The 19,454-nt window shown below is 32.2% G+C and overlaps 2 protein-coding genes across 3 annotated transcripts in view; one reads left to right on the forward strand and one right to left on the reverse strand.

Annotated features, from left to right (window-relative positions):
* The first annotated feature begins 200 nt into the window (after positions 1-200).
* On the forward strand, positions 201-1,307 carry LOC141448411 (uncharacterized). Its single transcript, XM_074116769.1, has one exon. It carries the CDS (start codon positions 201-203, stop codon positions 1,305-1,307), a length of 1,107 nt encoding a protein of 368 aa, XP_073972870.1.
* Positions 1,308-13,688: 12,381 nt separating this feature from the next.
* The window catches only part of LOC141448432 (uncharacterized), a 29,640-nt gene continuing 23,874 nt past the window's right edge, over positions 13,689-19,454 (reverse strand). The window contains exons 1-2 of one of the 2 annotated variants that reach the window (XR_012454999.1): positions 17,691-18,974; positions 13,689-16,770 (exon numbers count right to left, since the gene is read on the reverse strand). Coding sequence is in view for 1 of the 2 variants with exons in the window: in XM_074116791.1 (XP_073972892.1) it covers positions 16,684-16,770 (87 nt within the window). In the remaining variant the exon portion in view is untranslated. Of the gene's footprint in view, positions 16,771-17,690; positions 18,975-19,454 lie in introns of those variants that run through there. The other variant, XM_074116791.1, reaches the window with a different exon arrangement.

A 19,454-nucleotide genomic window follows, 5' to 3' on the forward strand; every position in this document is an offset into this window, starting at 1 on the left:
ATCAAAACTTTATAATTTAATTTGAATATATGTATGTAAGTATTATCACATAATTATAAAAGTTAATTAGAATGATTTTCAATTTTTTTTTTCTCATATTTAAACGATTAATTTATTATTTTCAGTCAAATGCCACCGAAAAAATCTAACCTCAACAACGCGAGCAGCTGCCATTGGACGTTCATAATAAACCAGATGCAATGTGTAACATCAAAAAGAATAGTGGAATAGCTGCAGTGTTGCGGAAGAGTTCTATAATAATTTGGGATGAGTGCACAATGGCACACAAATATTCACTTGAAGCATTAAACACAACTATGCAAGATTTAAACAGCAATAATAAACTTTTCGGTGGTGCTATCTTACTTTTGTCTGGTGACTTCCGGCAGACCTTACCGGTTATACCTCGCTCTACTTTCGCGGATGAGATTAATGCATGTTTGAAACAATCATTCTTATGGCGAAGTGTTGAAACACTTCGATTGACCATAAATATGCGAGTACAATTGCAAAATGATCCATCAGCACAAATATTTTCCGAACAACTGCTAGATATTGGGAACGGTAAAATAGAACTGCAACCAAATACGCAATGCATTAAACTACCAGACAATTTTTGCACTGTTGTTCAAGATAAAAATGAATTGATTCAGAGTATTTTCCCGGATATACAGAATAATTATTTGAATCATGAATGGCTTAGTCAACGGGCGATTTTGGCAGCCAAAAACGTTGATGTTGACGAAATTAACTTCCAGATACAACAGTTGTTACCAGGCGATCTGATGTCTTTTAAATCAATCGATACTGTTGTTGATGAAAATGAAGGTGTAAATTTTCCGATTGAATTTTTAAATTCATTAGATATCCCTGGAATGCCACCACATAATCTTCGATTAAAGATTGGTTCCCCTATTATTCTCCTCCGTAATTTGAATCCACCTCAATTATGTAACGGTACGCGTTTGGTCATCAAAAAGATCACCGGAAACATTCTTGAAGCAACCATTTTGGCTGGGAAGTTTAAAGGAAAAGTGGTCCTGCTGCCACGTATTCCGATGATACCATCAGATTCTACCATACCCTTCAAAAGGCTACAGTTTCCAATTCGTTTAGCTTTCGCCATGTCTATAAATAAATCTCAAGGTCAAACAATGTCCATTTGTGGTTTAGATTTGGAAAATCCATGTTTTTCTCATGGGCAACTATATGTTGCGTGTTCACGTGTTGGGAAACCGTCGAATCTATTTGTGTTAGCTAAAGACAGGTTAACCAAAAACATTGTGCACCGATTGGTGTTAAATTAAATTGAAATTGAAAGTATTTATAATTCAAAAAAATAGATATTAATGTTTAAAAGTTTAAGACTGTCTGCCTTGCCTACCTCATTCATGAGTTTAAGCGTCACATGTTATTTACTGTATTATACTGTAATATACTTATATTTGTTATAAAATTAAATGGAAATAATAAATCTGATAAATTTTTATTTTGTACCTATTGATTTCTGCTTAATATCAAGTGTAAGAACATTTTAATTAATTCTGTTCAACGTACTTCCCCTTCAAATCTCAATCCAGTGAATTTATATACCAACATCAACATTTTCGTCTTTGTTCGTAAATAATTTCATTGTACTAAAGGGTTATAGTAGTAGAAAGTCAAATAAGGAGATCACCATATTTTTTTACAAATACCATCTGTGTGAAAAAGCATAGTGGACTCCGTGACTGATGTTCTCTTATTGTTCCTCCTAGATTGTTTACTATAATGTAATATAACAAAAACTTTAGCCACAGCAACGCGTGGCCGGGTCAGCTAGTAATAATAATAAGGTGTATATTTTCAATTTACAATAAACGTAATGAAGAAAAATTACAATATATAACACAAATGCATGGACTTGGTCCATCAGCAGAGAAGCACGTAACTAAAATTCTAACTGGATACAAAACAAAAAAAAAATAAAATAAAACAAAAATACATAAAATTTAAGAGAAGAAAGTAAAAATTAAACTGTTCTATCATAAACTTCCTATATCTACCTGCGCATATACAATACATATTAAGCTGTGCCCAGTCCTTACCATTCAAATACTCTAAAAATTGGGGTTCACCTAATTGTTTTGTCCCAAAACATTTAATTCTGAACTCCTTTAAAACAGGACAAACGGCAATGTAGTGGTAGACATCTTCCACTTGACCCAGATTGCACAAACTGCATAAATGCTCTTGCTCACTTCTCCCAATTCTAAAATTCAGTCCTAAGAGCTGACCTCTTACCTTAAAAACATTTTTCATTAAAATAAAATTGTTATCATCTGCTATATAAGGATTTTGTAAACTCAATGACAAATCCCTATATATACTATGATAAACAGAACGATTTGCTTTTGACAATAAACTGCATTTAAATTCATGTTTAATTTTATCTAATAAATTAACTATATTAGTTGAATTACTATAATTTACCTCACAATCATATTTTTTGCATAAATTTATAAAATTCTCGTGCCAAAACAGTTTTTTATTAATGATTTCTTGAGCAAGTAACTTGGTCAACCTGGAATTATCTAATGACAATACCTTATGAATATATGATATGCAGAGATAAAGTAAAGATATATAACGGACTAGCCCCTGTTTCCAAATATATTATGTAGTCCGCGAATTTCGTGGAAGAGAGAATATTTTTTTGATGAAAAAGGTGAATACTCTTTCAATAGAAACAAACCGCCTAAAACCCCAAACTTGCGCAGCATAACAAATAACTGCTCTTGAAACAGCGTTGAAAACTTCCAATTTCGCTGATATGGGGACACCATAATTTTTCAATAAGCTGCTGTAGGTCGAATTTATTCCAAATTTAGCAGTAGATACTTTTTCTAAGAAATGCTGTCTAAAAGAAAGCCTTGGCGACACTCGAATCCCCAGATACTTATAGTCATTTACTATTTCTAGATTTTCTCCAAGATATGACCAATGTTCATTTCGCGCTAACCTCCCACCATTTCTGAAAACCATTATTTTCGACTTGGTAAGGTTCACTGATAAATTCCAGCAATCACAATACCGAGACAAATTATTTAACATTCTTTGAAGTATGGAGGGGTGATCAGCCATTATAACAATATCATCGGCGTATAATAAACATCTAATATTTATACCCGCAATACGAATGCCACCTTCTAGGGCCTCATGTATATCATTTATATATAACGAGAACAACAGTGGTGATAACAAGCATCCCTGTTTCAAACCCATTTTCGTTGGAAAGCTTCTCGTAAGGCCTACCGGAGTCCACACACAGACCTCGGTCTGATTATACAAACCTTGTACCGCATTTATGAATTTAGTAGACACCCCCATTGTATGTAATTTATAAAAGATATTATTTCTATTTGGAGAGTCAAACGGCGACCTAAAATCAATAAAACAACAGTATAATTTTTCCCCTTTATTTCTAGTCAATTTAATAATGTTAAGAAGATTAAAAATGTTGTCCACTGTGGAATATCCTTTTCTAAATCCAGCTTGGTATTCCAGCAAAACATTATTTTCAGTTACCCATGCTTCTAACCTCTGCAAAAGCAAACCAGTAAATAATTTAGAAATGCAGTCCAAAAAAGAAATCCCTCTGTAATTCCCAGCAACATTTACATCTCCTTTTTTAAGTAATGGAAAAATAATTGATCGCGAAAAACTCGCCGGCACATCTGACGATTCATAAATGTAATTGAACAAATTCAGTAATTTCTCCAAAAAATGTTGTGTACTATACTTATAAAATTCAAAAGGAACGCGATCAAGACCGGGCGCTTTTCCAATCTTTACCTTATTTATTACTTTTAAAAACTCCTTGTAACTGAATTCTTTATCCAAGACCGCTACCACTGTTAAAGACGCTGCAAAACTTATTAAATTCGAATGACCTGCAGGATTTAACAAACTGCTAAAATGCTCTATCCATTCCTTATTTTTAATTGCGGGTGAACAGATAAAATTCTTATTTCTCAATTCTTTAATAACTGACCAAAAATCTTTAGAATTCTGAACCTTCTTCAATTGCTCATTCAATGCCAAAAAATATTCTCTCTTTTTATTTTTACATATAAACTTGTATTCTCGATTACAAATAGTATACTTGTTTTTGATAAACACTAACCCAATTTTTCTAAACAGATGTAAAAGTCTAAAACATTTATTTCTTAATTGTTTACATTCCATATCGTTTTGTTCTTTTTGTTTTGTTCTTCCATTATTAACAGCTCTTTGTTTACAATTACCCAAAGTGGATGCATCTCTAATCATTTTAATAAATACATCTATTGCTTCTTGTGTATTTAATGGAATATTATTATTACAATTAACAATTTTTTGCAGTTTGTTACCAAAATGTTTGTCATCAGATACGGTCCAAGTTAATTTAGGGAGAAGCGGTAAAAGTGTGTTCTTTCTAACATCTGTATTCAAACTGAGAGACAAATGAAGCGGCATGTGGTCCGAAAACAATTGCGGTACCACACAGAAATCACTGACTAATCCAGCTAAATCACAAGATACACAACATAAATCATTTACAGAATTCCCAGGTCCACCAATAAATGTAAACTCCCCATCTGGGTCACTTGTCGTCCTACCATTTAATATAATTAAATTACATTCATCGCACATACCTCAAACATTTTACCTTTATTGTTTATTACAATATCTTTTGATTTCCTATCTACGCTTAATCCTAGTCTACCATCTACAAGATCTGCCGGTATAGACTGCAAATCAGCCACTCTAACATTGAAATCCCCTAACAAAATAACATTAACAGAAATTTTATGCAAAAAATTAGCTAAACGCTCAAATTCATCATTCCACTTATCTCCACTAATATATCTTTAACAAAAACTTACAGTTTAAAATGTTAAGTATAAGGGTTGATTAAACGCCAAAAGGTACACAAATCAGCAAGTACCCAACATTTCATTAATACTTCATTGATATTATTTAAGTAATTTTACTGCATTAATTTTCATTCATATTTTTTAGAATTAATTAGATGTTTCACAGACCCTTATGCTGGCCAGTTCATTCATTTTCTTTTTCTTTTATTTTATGATTTAAGGCGCGTCAACATCTAAGGTTATTGGCGCCCGGAGCTTTTTTCAGTGCACTGCCGGCCTCCGTACAGCGTTCTCTCGTTACAGACAACACTGTCCATCACCCGGACAGTGAGCTGTTAGAAGCTCTTAGAAAGAGAAAATCTAAGAGTCTGCAGCTGGATTCAAACCCGGAACCTCCACATGGGAATCCAATACGCTAACCGCATAGCTAATCCCTTCCCTTTGTTCATTCATAATATTTTATTTTTTTGTTCTAATTATGATAAAATGTATATTATATCTTCGTAATTAAATAGGTACTTTATTTTAGCTTTATTCCAAATTATTCTTCTGATTTATCTTTATTATGCCCTTTATTCTGAGTAGTCACATATATATACTCCTTAACAAAAACTTACAGTTTAAAAAGTTAAGTATAAGGGTTGATTAAACGACAAAAGGTACACAAATCAGCAAGTACCTATCATTTCAATCATACTACAGCTCATAATAATTTCAGCCATTTAGAAACATTTTCTAAAACTTATTTTATTTAAATTGGTTTCTAATTTTTCGCGATTTTTATAAAAGATTTCTCTTACTATTAAGTTTTCCGAGAACATTCCCCTGTGAACAGTGTCTTAATGTATCCTTACAGAAGATATTAGAAAAAGAATCCATTGTACTTTCGAAACAATTGATATCATTTAAGTATAACTTTACTGCATTAAATTTTCATTAATATTTTTTACATTCTATTACACGTCACAGACCCTTATGCTGGCCAAATTTTATCAATAAAATATTTTTGCTCAGGGAAGAGTAGCACCCCTCTAGCTCATATTGATTGTAATAGGAGTTATTAAACGATTAATGCATAGGTTTTTAATGAGACGCTATTCTATTAAACAATTCAAAAAATCATAAAACGTTTTTAAGAAAATTCACCTTACCAACATATATTTACGCAATTATTGTTATTATTACTTTTACTTGTTTATATTTAAGTGCAATTTAGGAAATTATACATCGTCGGTTTAAGTTTATCCTTTGATTAAACGGATTGGCACTATACTGTACCAAATGGTCAAATGTTAATTAAAAATAAGAGTTAATTAATTACAAATATTTATAGTAATACAATATATTAATGTATACAGCTTCCTTTAAATCTGTCCTCATCTGATTATACATATGAATTTTCTTATTTGTTTTTTAGTGCAACAGTCTGCATAGGACGTTAATCTCGACAGTAATGGTTCTCAAAGCATTTTTGTCCAGAACTTTTTTTCCATTGCCTGATTCCCAGCTTTCTGAGATGCTCCTTCAGTTCCCCTCCTTTTAGGTCTGCCTATTATCCGTCTACTCTCCTGTCCTCCTTCTACAGCTTTTTGATTCCTCTGTAAAATGGATTAAGATAACGTATATTTTTAGATCAGGACATTACTGTTACTTTTACTAATTATTTGATTATTAAAATTCTATATAAGTATTTAATTAAAGGGACTTCATTTGTTTATAATTTAGAATGGATTATTATTACAAATAGGTATATATTGGCTATTAGCCATTCAAGAGTGGAATTCCTTTTAACTCCGTGATTCAATTTTTAACAGTGATAGAAAAACTCTAGCTTTATCTTTTTCTATTTCATTGTGCGTGTGATTTGAGTAGGGTTCGCCAGGTCGAGTGATGATTATTCAAAATAAAGAGCGTAGTAAAGATAAAACAAAAATAATTGGGAACGGAGTTAAATTAAAATGCCTGTTTACTAACATTTATTAAGCCGTAATATAAACTGCATTTTTATATTAGCAGAAAATATTTTATTGATAAAAAAAATGGCCAGCATAAGGGTCTGTGACGTGTAATAGAATGTAAAAAATATTAATGAAAATTTAATGCAGTAAAGTTATACTTAAATGATATCAATTGTTTCGAAAGTACAATGGATTCTTTTTCTAATATCTTCTGTAAGGATACATTAAGACACTGTTCACAGGGGAATGTTCTCGGAAATCTTTTATAAAAATCGCGAAAAATTAGAAACCAATTTAAATAAAATAAGCTTTTAGAAAATGTTTCTAAATGGCTGAAATTATTACGAGCTGTAGTATGATTGAAATGATAGGTACTTGCTGATTTGTGTACCTTTTGTCGTTTAATCAACCCTTATACTTAACTTTTTAAACTGTAAGTTTTTGTTAAGGAGATTTTTGTACCTTTTAGGAAGTGTTAATTATAGTTTCATAGTCCTATGACGAACAATATTTAAACTTCATAGACATCTCTGAATAAGATCTCTCTGCGTACAGTTTGCCTTTAATCTACAACATAATGTAACGGACCCCTCATCCTTTTACAACCTGGGCTTGGGACCGGCTTCGGCGGACTTAGTCCGTCAGTTAGTTTTAGTCACACATAACAAAAAAGTACAATTGATGTAAAAAAAATAATTATATAGAACAAACCATTCACAGTGAGGAGTATTTATTAAACAATATGTATTTAGCTTCCTCTGAAGTAGGTATGCAATCCTTCTGACAACTGCATCAAACAGAAAATTAATTTTGGTTGGGCAATTTAAACTTTTCTGCATTATTAAAAAAAAAACAAAAAACGAGCGTAAGATTTAAAAAAATCGGAAAAGAAGTTGAACAAGAACTTTTTAATTTAATGTTTATAGTCATCAGCTGTGAAAGATTCATCTATAGGTACGTAGAATTTCAAAAATTTATAAATATAGACTAAAATTGTTCAAAATATGCAAATTAATAAAATGAAGAAATTAACTCATAAATATCGTTGAATATGACATAGAATTTGTTTTAATCGCAAATTAAATGTAAATTACAATGAAATATATTTCTTCTTTGAAAAGGATGGACCATTTCTTACAAAAAAACAAAATAACATTAATGTATTTTCATTCACATCGATTAAAAAAATATTTCGGGACAAAAAAGACTCATAGCGAAAAACAAATTTTATATCAATGATTTTTTTAACAGAAACATGCACAAACAGATTAATAATATTATTAAATAAAAATCACATGCAGTCAGTCCAAATGTCCGTTACCTGCTGGCTCTCTAAGTGACCGAAATTAAAGATTTTAAATTTAAAATATATCGGGTTTGTTTTTGTTTTCACATTGTTTTTGTTTTTAACATTAAAATGTACGCGTCTTTTAATGCCGGATTAAATTTAAAATTATAATTAATAATCTCGTCATTTAGCAAAGTCCACGAATTATTTTGACTTTTTATCGCGCAAACATAGTGACCGGAATTAAGACCCGAACCGTAGTGATAAATCACGGACGCCAGTGAGAAATGCCGTCAGAGTTGTTTAAGCCAAATATTTCCGTTTTCGAACAAATTTCGCGATGATCATATGATTGAGGAAGGCATTTTGTTTTTGTTAACTTGATGGTGGGGGAAACGCAAATATTATTATTCGCAGTATGCAAACATGGTGATTGGATCATTTTATTTAAACGACGGTATTCATTTATCGCGTCCGTATCTGCTTTTATTTTTGACGAATCGAAATCAATTAAATACAAACCGTTTAAATTAGTGACCCGCGAGAGAGCTACATAGTGCATGCCCGGTGCAAACACTTCTTTACCTAAACTCGTGAACAAACAATCCAAGGTTAAGCCTTGAGATTTGTGGATGGTTACCGCGTACGAAAGAGACACCGGAAATTGTTTCCTATGCACGTAAATATTTTTTATTAATTGAAATCGCGCTTGTACCCTTTCTAAAGTAAAGGGTTTATTATTTACGACGACAATTAATGATTCAACGAATTTTCCTTTATAAACAAACCGTTCCACTACACCAATTGTTCCGTTTACAATTCCGTTAGCAATATCAATGTTTCTTTTAATCATTATTTTAGCGCCCACAAATAAATTTATAGTTTTAGATAAATTAGCTGTGCTAGAGACGTCTTCCGAAATTTTAGAAATTAACAAGTTCAAATCTTTTATTTTTTTATTTGACAATTTGGAATTATAATCAATTTCATCGATACTATCAATTGTAACTATTTCTTTCGCGAATTTATCCGAATAAAGTTTATTAAAAGTTATACATTGAGCTTTAGTCGCGAAAAGACATAACGGATTTTTACCGGAATCGACTAATTCCTTATACCTTTGAATTACATTATTTAAATCGTTATTTGGTAGAAGACGTGAGTTTAATAGTGAGATGTCTTCTTCGCAGACATTACCCGACCGAATATTGAGCAAGGTATTTATAAAACCGCTTTTATCATTTTTTTGTCTTACGTTAATTTTTAATTCGTCATATTCGAACATCGACCAAAGATCAACTGAACCGATGGATCCGAGTTTGGATTTACATTCGATGCGGGTTAACTTTTTAAAAACTTGATTACCTTTGACGGGCTGCAATTGTAACAAATCTCCGAAAAGTAAGATATTAAGATTACCGAAAGGTTCATTATTTTTGGCAATTTCCGTCAACCGAAGATGAATATAAGCAAAAACGAGACTCGAAACTAAACTAATTTCATCGATTATCAATAATTTCATATCTTTAAGTACGTGCCTAATCGCCCGACAACTTTCAACGTTTAATTTATTATATTCGGCGGTTTGTTGGTGCTCAACCGGGAGCGATAAAAGCCGGTAAATGGTGACAGCCAGGCCGGTCGGAGCCGTTATAGCCACTGAAACAGTGTCTTTCTTAGGCGGAAATGTGTTGTTAATCCAAACTTTTAACGCTTTTAAGAGATACGATTTACCCGTACCGCCTACACCAGAAACGAATAATTTAATTTGACTGTTGCATTTATTATTACTTTGGTCGATAAGTGTTTTAGTTATTTTATTAAAAATCCGGCTTTGATCTTCATTTAAGTTAAATAAATTATTATCGCGATCGTCATTACTAGTATACATCGCCGCGCAAACTTCCAACATCGCCACGTCTGCATCCTGAACCTTTTAAAATATCCGATTCATTTCGCCACGGTTTAAAAAGAAGTAAAAGGGAATGATAATATTTATTTCGGTCTTGTTCTGTATTTAGCGTTTTGTACATCGGATGTTGAATTACGTACGGTTTTCCACGCTTTCTTAAAACAACATTATTTTTTAATTTTATTCGGTTATCGGCTTCTAATTGATTGCGGGAAAGATCGTAATAACGACAGAAGTCGTATACGTTTAAATTTTCTAGATGGTCGGGTCGATTCGGATAGTAATCGTTTAGCCATGACTTCAAATATACATCCGTTGAATTAGCCGGCATATTTTGTAATTGGTTAAACGGTTTTAAACATAGTTTTCTATTCTCGCGAAACGTGGTGCTGATATATCTCATATCTTCCGATTTACCGTACAAATGATGCCCGAGTAACCGATCCACTGTTTCGTATAGCCCGATCTGACGATGTGTTAATTTTTTTAAACCTAAACTCCATAACGCTTTTTTATTCGATTCTTTACATATACTCTTTAACAAAAACTTACAGTTTAAAATGTTAAGTATAAGGGTTGATTAAACGCCAAAAGGTACACAAATCAGCAAGTACCCAACATTTCATTAATACTTCATTGATATTATTTTAAGTAATTTTACTACATTAATTTTCATTAATATTTTTTTGAATTTATTAGATGTTTCACAGACCCTTATGCTGGCCATTTTAATCTACAAAATATTTGTTCAAGTAGAACACCATTTAACTTAGATTGACTGTAATAAGATAAATAAGATATGCATATTTTTATGACAGCTAACATAATTATTCCAGTATTTTACTATAAGTAAAATTAGAGGGACTACATTAAATTACAATTGAGATATGAATAATTATTGTTGAATAATTTACTTGATATTACCTACGCGTTATTTGTGCTCACAAATACTTCGGAAAGACGAATTCTAGACTGAAATATTAATTTAAATCCGTGATTCAAATTTAAATAGTAGCCGACTCTGCCTTTGTCTTTTTTTACTTTAACGTGCATGTACACACATACGATATATGTGACTATTCAGAATAAAGAGCATAATAAAGATAAATCAGAAGAATAATTTGGAATAAAGCTAAAATAAAGTACCTATTTAATTACGAAAATATAATGTACATTTTATCATAATTATAACAAAAAAATAAAATATTATGAATGAACAAAGGGAAGGGATTAGCTATGCGGTTAGCATATTGGATTCCCACGTGGAGGTTCCGGGTTCGAATCTAGCTGCTGACCCTTAGATTTTCTCTTTCTAAGAGCTTCTTACAGCTTACTGTCCGGGTGATGGACAGAGTTGTCTGTAACGAGAGAACACTGTCCGGAGGCCGGCAGTGCACTGAAAAAAGCTCCGGGCGCCAATAACCTTGATGTTGACGCGACTTAAATCATAAAAGAAAAGAAAAAGAAAATGAATGAAGTGGCCAGCATAAGGGTCTGTGAAATATCTAATAAATTCAAAAAAATATTAATGAAAATTAATGTAGTAAAATTACTTAAAATAATATCAATGAAGTATTAATGAAATGTTGGGTACTTGCTGATTTGTGTACCTTTTGGCGTTTAATCAACCCTTATACTTAACATTTTAAACTGTAAGTTTTTGTTAAAGAGATTTTTGTACCTTTTGGATAGATTTTCTTTTTTGTATGTTTTGCAAAGTTACATATCTGCTTTTCAGATTTTATTAAAATTGGGAATAATAAATTTAATTTTATCATTATAACCTGAAAAGGTGTTAAGTCGGAGTTACTACCACTGGACAGATCTTTTTAAAGAATGATTATAGTTGCGGTCCCCAAACCATCCTCAATAACAATTTTTTTGAAAAAAGCGTTTTGAATAAAATAGGAATGTAATTTGTACGTAAATAGCAAAATTAAACTGCGATTTCAGTACTTCCCTTTAAGAGGAGTAAGAAAAATAAACTGCGATTACAGTACTTCTCCCAAAAAGGCAAAGAGGCAAAGATTTTGAATCGAACTACAATTCATTGATGAAAATCGGTTCACTCATTGAAAATTTTAACGATTGCAATACTTCCTCTTAGTAGGTGTAAGAGCATGATGGCACTTCACAGCCACGTAGAGGAGCTTTAACCACTTCTTCTTACTAAATTTTATCAAAATCGGACTAACCGTTATAGAAATATTGGTAATAATAGTTTTAGAAAGGGCCTTACTTGGGTGGGGCAAACTCCCCTCCTTATGAGGCACAGCGTCGAGACTTTTAAAGTGCAAATCTGTACAAAATTTCGATTCGAATGACACTTTATTCATGAAAATCGGTTCACGTTTCGATAATTTGAAACGATTGCTATACTTCCCCTTAACAAGTGTAAGAGCAGATCGTCGCTTTAATGTTACGTAGGGAAGCCCTAACCCTGTCATCCTACCAAATTTTATCAAAATCGGGCTAAGATTTACAGAGTAATTAGTAATAATAATTTTGGAGGGGGCCTTACATAAAGGGGGCTAACTCCTCTCCCATTCGATGTACAGGGTCGAGACCCCCAAAAGGCACATCTACATAAAATTCCGAATCGAACGATACCTCATTCATGAAAATCGGTTCGCGCGTTTAGGCGCTACGTTGTTTACAAAAAAGGTAACAACAACAACAAGAAGAAGAAGAAGAAAAAGAAGAAGAAGAAGAACAAGAACATTTTCTGAAAATGCCGTTTTTGGTCATTTTCGGCAACTTTTTTCTCAAAATCTACTTAATCTGGGTTGTTGAAAAAAATTACAGTTATAAAGGAGGGTGTGCCCTTTATTTTAAAGAAAATTTGGGAATTTTATCTTTTATAGAAAAAGAGGAAAAAAATGTCAAAGTTGGGTGTTTTTCAACATTACGCTTTTTCGTGCAGTTTTTGACGATCAACCCTTATACAACTGTCCTACAGGACAGTTTTAATCAGCCCACAAATCTTCTAATTCCGTTTTTTCATTTTTCGATATATAACTAGTTACGTAAATGACTAATCTCAAATCTCCGTCTTTAACAAATTGCACGTCAACGTTAAACCCGCCGGAAGCTAATAAAAGGACAGGGTTGTAGTCGTAATGCGTACCTCACTTCTCTGTCTGGGCAAGTCATAAACACGTTTCGGACCGAAACCTTTAACTCTAGACGCGATTGTGGAAATTATGTCATTAATTATCAATTCGTCGGTAACTTTACGCGGAAATCCAAACCGACATTTAGTATACATTTTTTGATTAACGCGATATTTACGTTGACAGTACGAGTTACATTTATGCATTTGATATTTCCGGACAAACGAGTGCAAGACAGGTGACTCTAAAGGATCCGGTAACCGAGCACAAATATATGTGTTAATAAAATCGGCAACCTTTTTAAAGCAATCATTATTAATTTCCGGACTATCCCGAATCCACAATAACATGTGGTAATGCGGCGCCCCCTTTCTTGATATTCTACGCGCCAAAAATAATGTTCCACGAAACCTAATACCGGATTTATTTTAATCTTTATTAGAAACTTGAACATATTACGGATGAGACGGTGATAATATCTACACACACTAGTCGGATCTAACGCACATAACTCTCCGGCGGACATTTTCTCCACGTTAGGAACATCTTTATTAATTTTGACAAGGTACTGCAATAATTCGGAATGATCATATTCTGCACACGACAATGTTACAAAAAAAGTCGGCGCCCCAAAATCGCGTGTCATGGCATTGAGTTCTTGGCGACGACGTTGCCAATACTCTTTAGTACCTCGCAACGAACTAAATAGATTGATTAATTGTTGTTCTAATAATTCATCGTTACCGGAAACTTTGGTCAAAATATCATTCACCGTGTACGGTTTGTAAGCGCGAACGTTTAACAAGTGAGCAATCGCCCCGCCTAGGTATTTAAATTCACTATCGTTTAACAAGTGAAATAAATAACAAGGATCCCGCCGAAACCGCCCGTCTTTATTCAATATTCGCGTTTTACGGTACTCAGCGTCCGACAGAGGAATATTTCTATTTACCTCAAATTTTCCGAACCTGCCTTTAGGAAATAGATGAGGAAATGTTAGGTAATCTAAATTTTTATCAAAAACCGACACGTAATCTCCCTTCATTTGCTGCATTTGATACGATTCAATTTCACTCGATTCCACTGCATTCATATTTATCGGATGTAGGGAGTGAAAAGTATAAAATCCGGTTTTGTAAAAAGTTGCAATATCTACTTTTTTTATGGAAGCCCCGGATATATCCTTAAAAGTATATTTATTACCAATATTTTCGTTAATATTGGGTAACAATTTTACATTTAGATTTACGTTCGCGTACAACGGGTTATTTCTTTTAAAGCGGCAATCGCTTTGTAAATTTTATTCGCGCTCACTAAATCTTGCCATATGACTCGGTTTTGTGTAGGTACGCCATTAACCAGTACAACCACTTCATGATTTTGGGGCAGTTCGTTCGGAAGTAGGTCCACGTTTTTCTGCAAAGGGAGGGGTAAATAAGTGACGCGACCCTTTAACCCTTTAAGTTTTTCACTGACCGCAATTTTCCCTTTTTTCGGCTGTAGACGAATTACACATTGAAACGATTTAACTAATTGAGTCAGCATAGTTTCGAAAATATTCAACTTACCAACTTCTGCAGGCACGGGATCTACTTCTAAACAGTTATACGCGGCGCGTCCGGGAATACAATTTTGATTCAATTTTCGTGCACAGTATAAACAAATTTTGAGACTGCGTCGGTGAATATTATCATAATTTTTATTAATATAAAGAATTATAGATTGCCATGATTTGTTATTGTTTATCTGAAAATTTATGAAATCTTTTAAATCCTCGTCATAAATTAACATATTGCAACACGCGCAAAAATTCTCCGGAAAGGAAAGAACTGTACGTTTTAAGGAAGATAAGTTTTTTTTATATTTATGCAGAATATTTATTTCATTGGTGTCGCAACTAGTAGAAGGTACATATTTCTTAAATTTGTTTATATCGATTTTTAGTGTTCCGAGAAACTTTTTTAAATCATTAACGGACCGTAAAATAGATTCGACATTATTTGCTCTATTTATACACGATGTTACACGATTAATTTTGAAAAATAGATTACGAATGATGTAAATCTGTATTTTTATGCTCCTAAACGCGGTGTAGTGGACCGATAATTCCGATAGAAGTTGTAGAAGTGTACTGCATTTAAAAATGCTGTTGCGTGAGGCGCAGTGTATGGTGTGACCTTTTTTTTCGTGATGTCTGTACCGACATTTGTTCGCAAGCTTTTTGATTGACACAGTATTTATATCGCCGTGAACAAATTCAACTAATTTATTTAAAGTAGTGCTCATACTTTGTTTTGAAAATTTACATGTGATACCGCAAGGCCATTCTACAATATTATTATTACCTTTAGTAATGTACTTTTTTAAATTGTGTGCGTTCACGAAAACGTGCTGGCTATTAGCAAGTAATGTAAGGCCGGGAGGAATCGCGCTATAAGAGCTTTCGAAGAAATAAGGTTCAGAATGTGCAGTGTGTTTCTGTTTACCTCCGAATACTTTCACGATATTTTTAGGAGTTAGGGTTTTAATTTTATTGATTTCGAACTTATTAACGGCCTCATCAACAACGGCTTTTAATTTATTGATTAGAAATCTTAAGTATGATCGAGCGATTCCGACTAAATGATTAGAATGTTTTATCAGGTAATAAAACACTGTGCGTTTAGTTTTATTTTTGACAATATAATGTTTATTAAATTTACTATTTAGCTTTAAATTTGCACACAATCTGTTTATTAACGCGCATTCACCTTGAAACCTATTTATCTTTTTTCGAGTCTGTATCCGTTTTTTCAATAAATTAGCGAATGACACCGAGGGCTTATTTACGTTTTGCCGAGTCAAAAAGTACCGGATATTTCTTTTTAAGTTGATAACAGCTCGATTTCTTCCATCATAACGTTTTTGTCTACTGCTGACTTTGTTTCTTTTCTTTTCATTGTACTTTCTTTGTGTTTCAGTTTTCTTTTCACTGTTTGTTCTGTCTTTTTGTTTCTGCTTCCTTGCTATGCCAACTTTATGGACAACATTATATACACTTTGCTTCTTTCTTTTATGTTCTGAATGAGCTATGTCATATTCTCTCTGTTTTTTCTTTATTTCCTCTTTATGAGATAAATCGTACTCTCTCTGTTTTTTCTTTTTCTCCTCTATATGAGATAAATCGTACTCTCTCTGTTTTTTGTTTATCTCCTTTTTATGAGATAAATCGTACTCTCTCTGTTTTTTCTTTTTTTCCTCTCTATGAAATAAATCGTATTCTTTCTGTTTCTCTTTAATATTTTCTTTATGTTCTAAATTGTACACTTCCTGTTTCTCTTGGATTTTTTCTTTTTGTCTTAAATTATATTGTCGCTGTTTTCTTACTATTCCCTCGCGATTTTTAACGTAGTACCGTTGTTGCTTAGTGGCGTCGGGAGTCATAAAATTGCAGTTCTCGAGCTCAGCAGTGCTGTCAATTGTCTGTCTAATACCCGTTACTAAATTTTTAATTATTTGCTTTCTTTTTCGGTACTTAGAAGGCATTTTGGTAAATATATAATAAATATAAGTAAATAATTATTACAGAAGGTAAATACTTAACGTATATTTTTCTTAGATTCTGAAAACAAAAACAAAAAAAAAAATTATTTTTTAGCTTCGTAAAAAAAAGTGATTTTGGTTTGTTGCAATAGAACTACAAAAAGAAATTTGAAATATTTTAGTAAAAATAAAAAATAAAAAAAAGGAACTCCAGAACAATAGTTGACCATAACTACAAACAGAAATGGAAGAAAAAAATTTTTGTTAACCAAGCTGAATATGAGTTATGGAATATTAAGTTGCAGATTGCAACTTACAAAACCAAATAAAAACCCAAAAGGAAAATTAAAATTATGAAAATAAAAAACCTGAACTTGAAACAAGAATATTTACAATGACAGAGAATTGAGAAAAGACTGGAAGTATCTTCAAACATGGAAATTTATGACTCATGTAATCCTATTTGATAAAGAAAGCTCTTCGAAAAATGTTTCGAATAAAACCTATTTATTGAAATAGGTGTAAACTGGGCTCTAGTAATCGTGAAAGTGAAAAACTATTTTATAAAGTGGTTGACACTTTCGGTTGAAAGTTTATTATCGACTTGTACTATTTTGTGTCAAAATTTGACACGATTGGAATATTTTCCACACCAGAAGCAGACAAAAAATATTGCGAATTGATCAATAAAGGGGACATCCATTCCGAAAAACAGACAGAAAAATAAATAAAATAAGAGGATTTGTATCAGAAAACTACATCTAGCAAGTAATTACTTTATTCTTTTGATCAAACAACGAAAACAATCTATGGAATATAATAACTTATCGAAATAAGAAACTGTTTGAAACTTAACAATTAATCAGAACTAGGCTCACTTTTTGACGAGACATTAGCAATTAAGGTGCACTCAATCTTACTAAAACAAGCTCTACATATATTCAGCTAATTATTGAAGTAAATTATATGAAACTAAGTAATAGCAAAATATCTACTTACAAAATTAAGAAGAATGTATGAATATGAAGTCTTCAACAAAGTTGCTTAATAAATAATAAAATCGCAAAAATTGCTAACACTTATTTCAACAACTGTTAAAAGACGTTTGATTTAGGTTAGGTTATATCTTTACTTCTATTTTACAGTGTATACAAACCATAAAGGAGAGGGGAATCACAGTACTATAACCTTTATTAAGTAAAACACTATTTTTTGTTCACAACCTCAGACAAAAGAATAAAGTATAGTAAAATATATTTTATTAAGTTAGGATTAAGTTGTAAATATATTATCAGTATAGACATATCGTTGTTCTTTTTAAAATTTTAGAAGTTTTCACAGTGGGGCGCGCTAGTTGACTTAGCAGATAACAAGGTTTAGAGACACAGAAGGTTACAATGCAAAATAAATAATACGGTGTGTCTGTGTGCTTTTTTAAACACTGGTATAATATTTTTAATAATAATAAACATTTTTGAACAAACCTGTTGTAAAAATAAAGTCGTATGTTTTCTTTTTAAATTTTAAACATTTTTTTGTGTTTAATTGTTCATTCATGAAAATCAGATCATCCATCGATAATTTAAAACGATTGCAATACTTTCCCTTAGTGGAGAAAGATCAGAATGGCACTCCAATATAATTTAACCCCTGTTCTCTCGCCAATTTTATCAAATTTGGGCTAAGATTTTCAGAGTTAATAATGATAATTTTAGAGTGGGTTAACTTAGGTGAGGCAAACTCCCCTCCTTGACTATCTCCTTATCATTTTCCAAAATATTCCAAACCATTAAAAGTCTATTCTGTAAAGTTGCTATTCTGGTTTACAGGTTTTTTCAACATATGGGATAGGCAATATTTTTATACATTGTACTTTAATACTTCATACCAAGTTAGTGGAAGGTAGATGTAGCATTATCAAATCAGTGAGTAGAAGATAAAGACTAGAGAAAAGTTAGGGGGGAATGTTGCCAAGTTGGCAGGAAGAAAATGCAGACTGAGAATAGTTATGGAGGATTAGTGAACAACTAGTCGGAAGATGTAGAATGAAAATAAAAACATGTTACGAGTTATGGGGGAGTGGTAACAAGTGGTTGGTGGTAAGAAGATGGATATTGAGAGAAATGTTATGGGATGAAATGATGAATGATGAATACATCCCATGAAGGGGTATTAAATAATAGAAAGTAATGCAGTAAAAGTTGAAACCTTCTTTCTGCCGAATTTAATCAAAATCGGGCGATGAATATTGATTAATTGATGAATATTGAATATTGATTAATTGATGAATATTGAATATTGATTAATTGATGAATATTGAATATTGATTAATTGATGAATATGGAATATTGATTAATTGATGAATATTGAATATTGATTAATTGATGAATATTGAATATTGATTAATTGATGAATATTGAACATTAAGATCCACAAAAGCTAACATATATCCACATAAAATTTCGATTTGTAATGTCAATTCAATCATGTAAATTGATCGGTTCACTCGTCTATAATTTTAACGATTGCAGCGCTTCCTCTTATTGGGTGTAAGAGCATGATGGCGCTTTAAAGTCAAGTAGGGAAGCTTTAACCATTTCTTCGTGTTTAATTTTATCAAAATCGGACTAAGCGTTAAAGAAATATTAGTAAAAATAGTATTCCCTCTCTACCCCTTCCTCCCCTCATGAAGTGGCACAACGTCGAGACTTCTATAATGCAAATCTGTACAAGATATAGGATTCGAATGACGCTTTATTCATG

Source organism: Rhodnius prolixus, unplaced genomic scaffold (genome assembly GCF_049639745.1).
Source record: "Rhodnius prolixus isolate KJV_2025 unplaced genomic scaffold, Rpr scaffold_31, whole genome shotgun sequence".
NCBI classification, from domain to species: domain Eukaryota; kingdom Metazoa; phylum Arthropoda; class Insecta; order Hemiptera; family Reduviidae; genus Rhodnius; species Rhodnius prolixus.

What these genes read in the sequence shown, in the direction of transcription:
- LOC141448411 (XM_074116769.1), top strand. Translation starts at nt 201, where the DNA reads ATGTGTAACATCAAAAAGAATAGTGGAATAGCTGCAGTGTTGCGGAAG.